The sequence below is a fragment of the Rhamphochromis longiceps genome, linkage group LG14, assembly GCF_057381845.1.
Source record: "Rhamphochromis longiceps isolate RC_006_pf linkage group LG14, R_longiceps_female_GT1.1, whole genome shotgun sequence".
Taxonomy (NCBI): Eukaryota; Metazoa; Chordata; class Actinopteri; order Cichliformes; family Cichlidae; genus Rhamphochromis; species Rhamphochromis longiceps.
The window spans coordinates 26,361,344-26,373,199 of record NC_140570.1 but is presented as its reverse complement, the minus strand read 5'-3'; the positions used below and the strand labels follow the sequence as shown (position 1 = coordinate 26,373,199).

General features: G+C 38.3%; 1 protein-coding gene and 2 pseudogenes across 1 annotated transcript; all 3 read left to right on the top strand.

Annotated features, from left to right (window-relative positions):
* Nucleotides 1-512: 512 nt before the first annotated feature.
* Nucleotides 513-1,489, top strand: LOC146654187 (P2Y purinoceptor 13-like; annotated as a pseudogene).
* A 3,053-nt stretch (nucleotides 1,490-4,542) lies between these two features.
* On the top strand, nucleotides 4,543-7,292 carry LOC146654186 (P2Y purinoceptor 13 pseudogene; annotated as a pseudogene).
* A 1,128-nt stretch (nucleotides 7,293-8,420) lies between these two features.
* Nucleotides 8,421-11,460, top strand: LOC146654185 (P2Y purinoceptor 13-like). The gene is made up of 4 exons (XM_085379751.1): nucleotides 8,421-8,863; nucleotides 9,467-9,670; nucleotides 9,785-10,174; nucleotides 10,518-11,460. The coding sequence occupies exons 2-4, from the start codon at nucleotides 9,485-9,487 to the stop codon at nucleotides 11,010-11,012; spliced, it is 1,071 nt and encodes a 356-aa protein (XP_085235877.1). The 5' UTR covers nucleotides 8,421-8,863; nucleotides 9,467-9,484; the 3' UTR covers nucleotides 11,013-11,460.
* The last annotated feature ends 396 nt before the right edge of the window (nucleotides 11,461-11,856 follow it).

The window sequence follows — 11,856 nt, the reverse complement described above, 5'->3', positions numbered from 1 at the left end:
CAGCTTATTTGTGTTTGCTTGTTGCACATACTGTAAATGCAGGCGTAGGTCCCCTCTCATGTCCAGTACTGCCATTCACTTAGCATGCACCTGGTGCATCGCATTAGTAATATTATAAGCTCTGAACTTAAAGAGACGCTGTGAGCATATGTCTGCTGCTACTTGCGTCTGTACAATTCATCTTTCAAATCATTGCGAGACAAGCCAATAACCTCTGGAGGGAAACTTCACAGATTTGGGGAAAAGAAGCATACATCTTCCTGTAGACAGCAATGTACTGCAAGTGTATGGAACTCCTCAGCCAAAAAACATCCAGGCTAGACTAGACTGGATTTCGACCAGACTAGAAAGCACTATGAGAGCAACTATGCACACAGTAACTACAGTTAGTCTGCACATCTGCAGTGTAATGAGGCCTTAGTGGGAGAGAAAGGTTGGTTTTGCCAAAAAAAAAAACAGACAAATGCTTAGTTTGATTTTGACCCCTATGTATTTTTTACCAGATATTGACGATGTCAAACAGCACAGAACACCTCTCCTCTGACTGTCGCTCTCCCAGCCTGGTGGCCTTCCACATAGTTCTCTTATATCTTTTATTCTTCATGTTTCCTATTGCATTATTACTTAATGGAATAGCAGGTTGGGTGTCTTTACATCTAGACTCCACTTCTACCTTCATAGTGTATCTGAAGAATCTGGTGGCTGCTGACCTTCTCATTACACTCATGATCCCACTAAAGGCAGCCAGCATGCTTCCGGGTGCAACAGTTGAGTTTAGGGCTTTCATCTGCCATTATGCTGGCGTCTCTTTCTACTGCTCTTCGTACACAAACATTGTATTAATGGGTCTCATCAGTTTGGACCACTTCTTCAAAATTGTTCGACTACGTGGAAAAGTCCTGGGGCAAAATATGAAGTTCAGTGTAATAATGTCCACCTTGGTTTGGATTCTGTTGTTTGGTGGTACTGCTATTCCAAATATCTTTCTCACTGACCAGGTTCCTGCTACTCAAACTGATGATTTATGTACGTCTTTGAAACCCCCAGCTGGCAAAAACTTCCATAAATATGTGGTTTTATTTATGGAGATTCTTTTCTGGTGTGTCAACATACTGATTGTGTTTTGCTATATCTGCATTACCATGAAAGTGTTGCAGTCCTTCAGAAACTCTGGGAGCAATAACAGACGGGGAAAGAAGAAAACCAAGCTGCAAGTCTTCTTGATCCTTCTTATTTTTTGGGTGTGCTTTGTGCCACTCCACATAATATTCCTATGACACAAAATGAATTCTCTGACACTGATGTCTGCACTCCAACATGGTTAAAGATAGTCAGTGAATTAGCCACCTGGATGTCTGCTATCAGTGCCTGCCTAGACCCTCTTCTCTACATCTTCCTGTGCAAGGAGTACAGAGAAAAACTAGTGGAGATGAAGAAAAGTATCTGTGCTGGTGTTCATTCTAGTGACAAAAATGTGATGTCACAGTAAACAAAGTGGGACAAAGGCAATTTTCTGTATTTGTGAACCTTTAAAAACTGAGATATAAGTATTTGATCTTTGGTAAAAAAAAAAAAAAAAATTGGGTGAGTGTTTTATGGTAAATTTATTAAAATCTGACTTACTCAGAAAACAAAACCATAGCACGCACTTTTGATCTTTAAAGTTTGTATTGTACCACCCTCTAGTGCCCCGATAAGGATCAGCATCTATTGAGAGTGACGGTCCCCCAACAGAAATAAGACAATGCATAGATAGATTAATAAATGTTATGTTGCTTGCAAAATAAGTACAATGCACTGTAAATTTACAGTTCTATTCTAGCTAATCAAAGACTCAGCAAATCTCAATTTGCCTTTTGTTTTAATCAAAGCTGTGTGTTTTTTATACACACATGTGCTGGTTATTCTACATATGTATATAAATATACAGTTCAGATTATTTCGGGACCACTTAAATCACAGACTGGAGCTTTAACAATGAAATATTCAAGTTGAAAATCTTCACTTAGATTAATTTTGAAATTTGTTGAGAACCAAAATCATCAACTCTGGATTCTAAGGGCTGGGTTCAAAATCACACACACACACACACACACACACACACACACACACACACACACACACACACACACACACACACACACACACACACACACACACACACACACACAATTCAAATTTTAAAAAAAAATGTTTTACTTACATAAACACGTAAATTCAGTTTCTTATTTTCCCGATATATATAACAATAACAATATATGTTTTTATAAGTTTTTTATAGTTTTCTAAAATATTTGTGTCTTCTTTTTTTGTGACAGCTGGACTAATTAATGTGTTAAGCAATGTACATCTTCTTTGAATGGGTGAATATGTGGATGCTTAGACAGATGGATAGATAGATGTAGTTTATCATTCATTTCAGTGTTTTAACTCAATTATCATCTGTTGCTTTGTTTTTCACACACCATAGAAAGATAACTCGGCTTTATATAAATGCATTTTTGCCGCACAAAAGAATGTAATTGTGTCTTTTATTATAAGAGCTAAACTGCTACTGCTAAGCGCTAACCACAAGAATTCTCATAAATCTTTTTTCAAGATATAATAAGATTACTGTTAAAGTGCACTATTGAGTTGTCAGAATGTAATTCATGTAATTCTTTTGTTAGAGTTAATTTCTTATTTAGAGACTTTTATAGCCTGTGTAATTTTTTTCAAAATCTTTAATCGTTCTCTAAGGAATAAATGTGTATATGCAACTGTGTCCTCTTTGTTCTTCAGCACAAGTCCGCTCTCAGCACGATGAACTTTCTTGACAGCTGTTGCATTTCCTTTTGTTTAAGAAGACAACAAACTTGGCTGTAGGGCTTTTGTGTTTGCTTTAACATCTGATATCATGCTTTGGTCACTTGCTACATGATTGTCAATTTATTTCTTGAACTATCTAGTGCAATAAACAACCCATCGATGCAAATGCAATCAGTCTATTAAAAACACTGTAATAATATTTTTTCAGAAGAACGCTTATTTCCTACATCGGCAATAAAAGTCAAAACTATGATGAGTGGAGAGTAACTTTGAGGATGACGAGTTACATAAAACACGGGAGTTAGAGGTCTTTTCTATACACACCCATAAATGCTTCAATCTAAAAGTGAGGCAGATGTAGTGATGTGTGAAGTCTATATGCAGGCACTAAAAATCATGGGTCACCCTGACTACACTGGTTCACCCCATTGAATTTCAGGTCTAATCACAGTTTACACTGCGAGCTGGATTTATGGCATCTGTTTTGTTTCTCGGCAGAGAGCAATAAGCTGTTATTGTTTTTGCATGTGCTCTGATAAATTACCAGACTCACAGCTGAATTTGTTTGCCATGAAAATCAACAGTATTTCTTAAGCGCCTGCCATGTCAGTGCATTGTCAAGCATTATCTTGTGCCTTAGAAGAACCACTCAAGTCATCAACTGTAAGTAATTCTCAAGATGTGCTCTTATCTTTATTTAAGACTATAGTGTTCACTTTGGTAGCATAATCAGGGGTGACAAAAATAACCTCTCAACTAATTACTTCTCAAGAGCAGTGTAATAACACTGAATTTAGTCTACAGTTGTACACTGAAAGGATTTTTCTGTTCTAGTTTAGAATAATTCATTAAATATGTCCTGCATAGCAAAGTTAAACAGAGACTTTTCTGTAAGAAATATATATGTTTCTAAACCAACAAACATATTTAACCATTTAAACAATGTATAGAGTATTTCTTGGATTAGTCGTGTTTCTATCAAATCTCCTTTGTAAAGGCTATAAAGAGAATGAATTATCCTGCCAGGATAAGGATGCATATAATCTGTAGCATTTGGATTATAATGTATTTACTTTTTGATTAGCTTTCATAACTGGGAATTCAGAACAGTAATTAACACTGAATACAGTTATTGAAGGACGTCATTTATTTGTAATGGAAAATTGAAAATAAAATACTGGTAATAAATAAATGTATTTAAAACAACATAATAATACACCACTGCTTTTGCCCTGTTTAGCCTGCAGCTTGGACTAAGATAAGCAAGAGATAATGGATGTCACGTGGGATGCAGCCTTTCAGAGTAATCAGAGTGAGTAAAGAACTCAAAATATCAAAGTAATAAAAAAAAAGTCATGAATTGTTGAACATTAAAGTGGACTTGACACTTTACATGTATTAAGGCTAATTTACACCATGGAACCCTGCTCTAAAGACTGTCACTGTGTCACTGTAACAGAATCACTGGGTTGGTTTGTTGATTGGTTGCAGGTAATAGACTTGAATTAGTTTATGTTAGCTAACAGTAACAAAGCCAACAAGTGAGTGGAAAAAAAGAAAACTAAAATTGGAAAGCAGTCTATGCAGGGCTGTAATAAGGAATTTTAAAAAACCTGCAAAAAAAAACAAAACAAAAAAGGATGCGCTGTTTACTTTACTCTGTGTCTTTTAAGCAGTAATTTGTTTTTAGTTGCTGTCTAGCTGCACTGAAATGCAAAAATCTGTCTGTTAAACATGATGTTAGAGTTTGTAGAGCACTTTACAAATGAGGACCCTGTGGAGGAGATCCTGTTTGAGTCAGGTGCACCGAAGTCAGAAACTTGATTTTTCCTGTCATTTTTCCTATCCACTGGTGTACTAAGCACGGCAATACCCTGATGTTCACAACATTCGATCAGTGCTGTTTTATGCAATAACATTTTGTGGAATCTCAAACACATCCAAACAGTTTACAACATATCAGGTTACTACATTCACCACAAATAACCCTATAAGTTTCTTACCAAAGCATGATCAGGAATCCTAACATAAAAAAGTCCAAATCTAATTGAAAGAGAGGATTGTTTCCCTGCGGACACGCTGGTGGATATAAGGATTCCCAATTTTGCTTTGGTAAATGGCCTGTATTTGTATAGCGCTTTACTAGTCCCTAAGGGCCCCAAAGCGCTTTACACAACCAGTCATCCACCCATTCACACACTGGTGATGGCAAGCTACATTGTAGCCACAGCCACCCTGGGGCGCACTGACAGAGGCGAGGCTGCCGGACACTGGCGCCACCGGGCCCTCTGACCACCACCAGTAGGCAACGGGTGAAGTGTCTTGCCCAAGGACACAACGACCGAGACTGTCCAAGCCGGGGCTCGAACCGGCAACCTTCCGATTACAAGGCGAACTCCCAACTGGATCCTGTGCAGTAAATCAGCTGTTCCTAGGACTGCGCTCTTCTGGACAGAGATCTCCGATGTTGTTCCTGGGATCTGCTGGAGCCACTCGCCTAGCTTGGGAGTTTGGGGAACTGACTGCTCCGATTACCCCTGGGACCACTGTTACCTTCACCCTCACATCTTCTCAAGCTCTTCTCTGATCCCTTGGTGCTTCTTCAGCTTCTCGTTTCCCTTTTTCCTGATGTTGCTGTTATTTGGTACACTACGTCGATCACTACGGCTGTCTTCTGCTTCCTGTCTACCACTATCATGTCTGGTTGGTTAGCCACCACTATTTAGTCTGTCTGTATCTGGCAGTCCCACAGAATCTTAGCTCGGTCATTCTCCACCGCCCTAGGCGTGTCTCCTATTTTGACCTTGAGGTTTCCAGGCCATACTCGGCACAGATGCTTCTGTATACTAAGCCAGCTGAAACACCAAACTGAATGTCAGACTCCAGCTTGGCTCTCATCGACACAATCCTCATTTATAAATGCTCTACAAACCATAACATCATGGTTAACCGGTGGATTTTCCCATTTTAGTGCAGCTAGCTAGCAATGAAAAAACAATTAATGCTCAAGAGACAGACAGTGAAAGTGGACTTTTATATATAAATATAAAACTTATTGCTGCAGTCAAGGGCAGCATAAATTTGACCTCCTTACACTGCATATCAGTTCCAGTTTCCTTGTTTTTCACTCAGTTATTGGACCTGTCACTAGTTAACTTACATAAACCTATTTAAGTGTCTTAGCAGCAACTAAACAACTAACTAACCAGTGATGTCACTTTCTGTACTGGCACAAACTGGCACTAAACACATCCTGAAAGCTTTCACTTTAAGCACTTAAATCCAACTACACAGACAGTTTTAAATCTATAACAGTTTTTTTGTTCAGTAGCAATGATACATGTAGTGTTTCATGTCCATTCAAGTTGAATGCATTCAAGGAACAATCTGTTTAAAATTCATACGTTACTAAACAGAGTATATAGGGATTTTCTTTTCTGGAACTATGGCCGTTTAAAACATGTTTTCCTTCTCTAGGTGGAGCGATGCCAACTGAGACAGCTCAAAATGATTCAAAGTGCCAGAGTTTCACTTACAACCCAAATGTTATCCCAGCCCTCTACTATCTGATGTTCCCTTTAGCCTTGTTGCTGAATGGTGTAGCAGCCTGGGTGTCCCTACACCTTAAGTCCACCACCACCTTTGTGGTGTATTTGAAAAATCTGATTGCTGCTGACACTTTAATAACCTTGATCGTCCCATTCAAAATTGCATCTGACTTGTCGGGTGCATCACAAATTATATTCAAACTGTCATGTCGTTATTTCAGCGTCGTTATGTACAGTCTAATGTACATATGTATTGGTTTGTTGGGTTTAATCAGTGTAGACCGTTTCTTCAAAATCATGACACCCCACGTAAACTTTGGCCAGAATGTGACATTTAGCAAAGTGATAGCAGGCTTAGTCTGGATAACAATATTTGGAGTCTCAGGTTTACCAAATATAATTTTAACTAATAAATCACACAACTCGACACAGGTCATTACTTGTATGCAAATGAAAGGAACAGAAGGAGTTGCATATCATACAAAAACAGTGATTTTTGTCAATATTTTCTTCTGGATTGTCAGTTTGGTCATTGTGGTTTGCTACATCTGCATCACAAACAAAGTCATTGAGTCATTTCGAAACTCCGGCAGCAATAACAACCATGGAAAGCAGAAAATCAAACTACGTGTTTTTCTTGTTATTATTGTCTTTTTTGTGGCGTTTGGACCATATCACATAGTCAGGATCCCATACACGTTTCAGCAAGTCAACTATGCCAGTAATTCCTGCTTGTTTGAACTGAGCAAATTTGCCAAAGATGCCAGCCTTTGGCTTGCCACCACAAACACATGCATAGATCCACTTCTCTATGTCTTTCTGTGCAGAGAGTTCAAAGAGAAACTGGTATCTTTGATGGCAGATGTTGCCATCTCACTTAAATTGGCTTCAGCACCAGACAAACCAGACACCACTTTGCAACAGACTAAATTCTGATAGATCTTACGAAATAGTATCCCCGATTAGATCGGCTCAGATGTTATTGCTGTATTGAACTTAATTATTCCTGTATTTATTAACATTTAATTGCATTATTTACTCTTTTAAATCGTGTAAAATTGTCCTTTTAGTACTAAATGTACCACATGAAGAGTTTGAAAAACTGTAACATGAAACGCAACAGAGTGAAGTGGTATTTTCATGCATATTTTATGTAAAGGTAGCACTTTAATCAGAAGGCGAATGGAGACAACGCAATTATCATGCAAATCATCTGTCTTTCATGTAGATGTTTTGTAATGACTGTGGTTAAAGTAAATAAGGTTCATGGCAATAAAGAGTTTGTCTAAAATACATTTTTGTATGATGTTAAGCATGTATGCAACAAGTTTATGTCCTACTGCATTGCTTACTAATTATTAATCTGCTAAAATATATGTCTGTATATTCCATCTGATCTCACTGAGCTTTTACTTATATATTTTTCTTTGTGTGTGCCAAACTGACTGTTGGTTCATGGAATTATATTGTGTTTATCTGTCATGATATGTATCTACATGTGTGATGTGTGTTAAGCAACAACATCATTTGGAGACTTGTAATAGAAACATTTCTCAACTTGCTTTTGCAGCTGTCATAATTCTTGGTTCAAATCCAAACAAAATCCCACAGGAAGTTATTTTTGCAATGTTCTCAGAATGTCCTATTTTTAACAAGAAAGTGAGAGTGGAAGGGGATGGTCAATCAGTCAGTTGTTGTTGTAATTTGATACTATTTACAGAAAATACACGCTATTTCAAACAGGGGCAATTTATAATAATATCATTTTCTTCCCAATTTTTTTTACATTAATGCATCATGGTAGAGCTTGCTTGCTTTCAAGTGAAGTCAGTCAGAGCAATGTGCAAGCTTTGCATGTTACTGTTGCCCACTAAAACCACAGCTGGTGGAGACTTTTTGAAACAAGGCGTAAGTATTGAACATTAGTTGCGAGGTGGAGCGAAGAGCTGTAGGGTGCAAGAGGTCTGCAAATAAGTCTGTGGCTGTGGTGTTCGCCTCTTAACAGCTACTAAGTCTGACGCAAGCTAGCGGAGGCAGAGGGACTGGCACGGAGTAGAGCAAGCCTCTCAGCAGACAATTGGAACAGGAAGCAAGGAAGGAAAGGGTCTTTCACCCGGAGGAAGACTGGCAAACTCATTGGGATTGTGACAAGACAGCCACACATTAGCTCCAGGGACCACCCATTGTAAGAGCATCAAACACACACACACAAAAACACTTAAAAAGAGAGAGTCAGAAGGGGAGGAAATACCAAGAAAGACATAAAGATTCAAGACTCAAGCCAGAACCAGTATTCCTGGACTGATTAAAGAACTAAAATAACAGCAGGAGGTTTTCAGTTTTATTTATTTTTTTATTTTCCTTCATTATTTCCTGTGGCTAAGAAGAAAAAAGAGGAATTTGATATTTCACTTCTTCCTTTTTATGAAACATTGTATTTTCTGTTGCATTTTGTCATTATTCTTCTCATGCCCCACCTAAACAGACGATAAAGACACAAAAAGAAGGTAAGACTCAATTACTGGCTTGTCATGTACATCTTGCAGATAAATTACTTTGTGAAACTGGGCACAAATACTTAATTTGCCTAACAATGTAACTTGCAGAAAATCTAATTAACATTTGAGTGCACACTAAACCAGACAAAGGTTTGAAAGCAGTGTGTATTAGTTGCCATAGTCCATGTGTATAACCTCAGTGCTATTCTTCAGAGCAAAAAGAAGAGAGGACATAGGGAATATAGAATGAACAGAAGCTCAGACTGTGCATTTAAAGTATATATTAAGTCTGTATCTACATGACTACAACAAACAAAGTATTGGTATTTTTAAGTAGAGGGTAGGAAGCAGCTGTAACATTCAAAATGATCTGATAATTCCTGTTGTCAATTTTTTTGTAACTCTTGTCATATAAATGAATAAACATCTGTCATATAAGTAATTATAATAATAAAGTACTTCAGCTACATTTTCTTAGGGACTTTTGAGAGATAGACACAATAATGCTATAATTATCTCATATTAATTGTAGAAACAGCATATTACAGTGTTTTTATCATTTCTTATGATGTCTCTGTCATCTTTTTTTTCACTCTCTCATCCTGTCAAAAGCCAACTAAGGATCACAGTATGAACAACACCCTGTCCAACACCACCTCCTTCAAGTGTGTTCGGGATACCAGCATAACAGCTGTGGTTTTCCCCTGCCTATACAGTGTCCTCTTCATAGTTGCTCTGATACTAAACTCCCTCGCTGCATGGATCTTCTTCAGTATCCGAAGCACTTCAACATTTCTGGTCTTCCTAAAAAATGTGGTAAGACACCAAGGCTTTTGCTTTGTAGGTTTACTCTCCGCTGCAAAGTAAGGAAACAACAACAAAAAAAAAAACAGCATTACAATAACAAGGTTAAAATTTGCTCAACAACAGGTGGTGGCTGACTTGCTCATGACTCTGACCATCCCTCTGAAAATCTTAACGGATGCAGGTGTGGGTTCCTGGCAGCTACGCGCCTTCCACTGCAGATACTCTGCAGTGCTCTTCTACATCACCATGTACATCAGCATCCTCTTGCTGGGTCTCATTAGCTTGGACCGTTACCTGAAGATTGTCAGGCCCTTTGGGAAGTGTGCCCTTCAGCGGGTCCGTGTTGGTCAGATACTAAGTGCAGCTGTTTGGGTGGTAATGCTATCATTAGCGTTACCCAACGTTATTCTAAGTGACAAGCCGCCACGGCCGTCTGGAAACAGACTGAAGTGCACGTCCATGAAGAGCCCGGCTGGCTTGCTGTGGCATGAAGGTTTCAACTACTTCTGTCAGGTAGCTATGAATTAAGGAAACACTTTGAAATTTAAGTAAACATTCATATTCAACCTCCTTCCATAAAATTTCAGAACCAGCTGTTCTCCTTTAAATGTATCCCACAGATGACACTGCTGTCAGCTTTTTAATGTTACTCATAAGCATGTGTGTAAGCAAATTTCGCACAATAGAGAAGTGTTGCTATTAATATATCTGAACTACACAATCAGCTAATTTAAACAGAATACACGATGTCCTTCTGCAGTTATTAGAATCTTACTGCTACTGCTGACCTAAATTAATTGGAGAAAAGCTGTGAGGTGCTCCTCTGATTTCCCCTTTTCTTGTTTTGTTTTTCTAGGTTATTTTTTGGGGGACGCTTGCTTTGATGGTAGTCTGCTACACATTCATCAGCAAGAAGGTTTATGAGTCATACAAAGCCTCAAAGAGTAGATCTCGGGGTGCCAATCGCAAAACCAAAGCGAAAGTCTTCGTTGTAGTGGGTGTGTTTTTCATCTGCTTTGCACCATTTCACTTCGTCCGGGTTCCCTATACCCTCACCCAAACACGGAGCGCAACAAGTGACTGCAAGGCTCAGAATGCCGTCTACTTTGCCAAGGAAACCACCCTGTGGCTTTCAGCAACAAATGTATGCCTAGACCCGCTTATCTACGTGTTTCTATGCAAGGTGTTCAGGAGAAGACTGACTGCTGCACTCTGTATTAAGTCTCTCCAAAAAGGTTTTGACTCAGCCACATCAACGCAACTTGAGATCTCACAGATAGCCTACAGTAAAAGGCTGTCACACAACGGCACGTCAGAAGCCAGTGAACAGTGCACTCTGGGACACAATTAATAACACCCTGGAAGAATGTTTATTTTGTATATAGTAATTCCTCCTAATAAGACGGTTGTAAAAAAAAAAAAAAAAAAAACATGTAAAAACGAATGCAAGTTTATAAGAAACTGATGAGTAGACAATGTGTCAAAGAAGGAAAGCCAAAAAGTCTCTGTGAGCTACGACTACTGCTTTTCATACAGTACTAACCAAGTTTCTTTGTTTTTTGCTAAGTCATCCATCACATTTCCTTGCTTGCACTTGCTGTCATTTACACTTCCTCTTTTCTAATCTTACATAGACTGCACTTTCCCTTTGCAAAAACTTTGACGTGGTGAAGATCTTGACAGCACAAGGATTAATAACAAGGGACTGAATAATCATTGAAAAGAAGAATAATAGACTTTAACAAACTCTGCTTCCAGTAATTAAAATGTTACTATCAGTTTAATAAAAATTATATTTTTCATGCTGCAGTTGCACAGTGTTCACTTTTATGTACTTTTCTGAGGCTAACAAAGCTCACACAAGCATCATTGGTGGGTAAGCTAAAAAGCAAGCCAAAACATATACAACAATAGCTACATACAAATAGATGAGGTTTGAAGTTAAGTTTAGGGGGGCTACCATGTCTTGAACTAGCGTTAGTCATGAAATTGAATTTGTGTATTCTTTATGTTGGCTTCTGAACACAGACGATTCAAGTATGAGAGATCGTGAATAAGAGATCATGATCTTGACAAAATGTTGTGTCTGCATCAGGTGATAAAGTGCGCTGTTTGCTAATCAGAAGGTCAGTGGTATGGTCCTTATCTTTAGTCTGCTTAAACTGAACTGAAAGTGAATATTAAAAATGAAATAA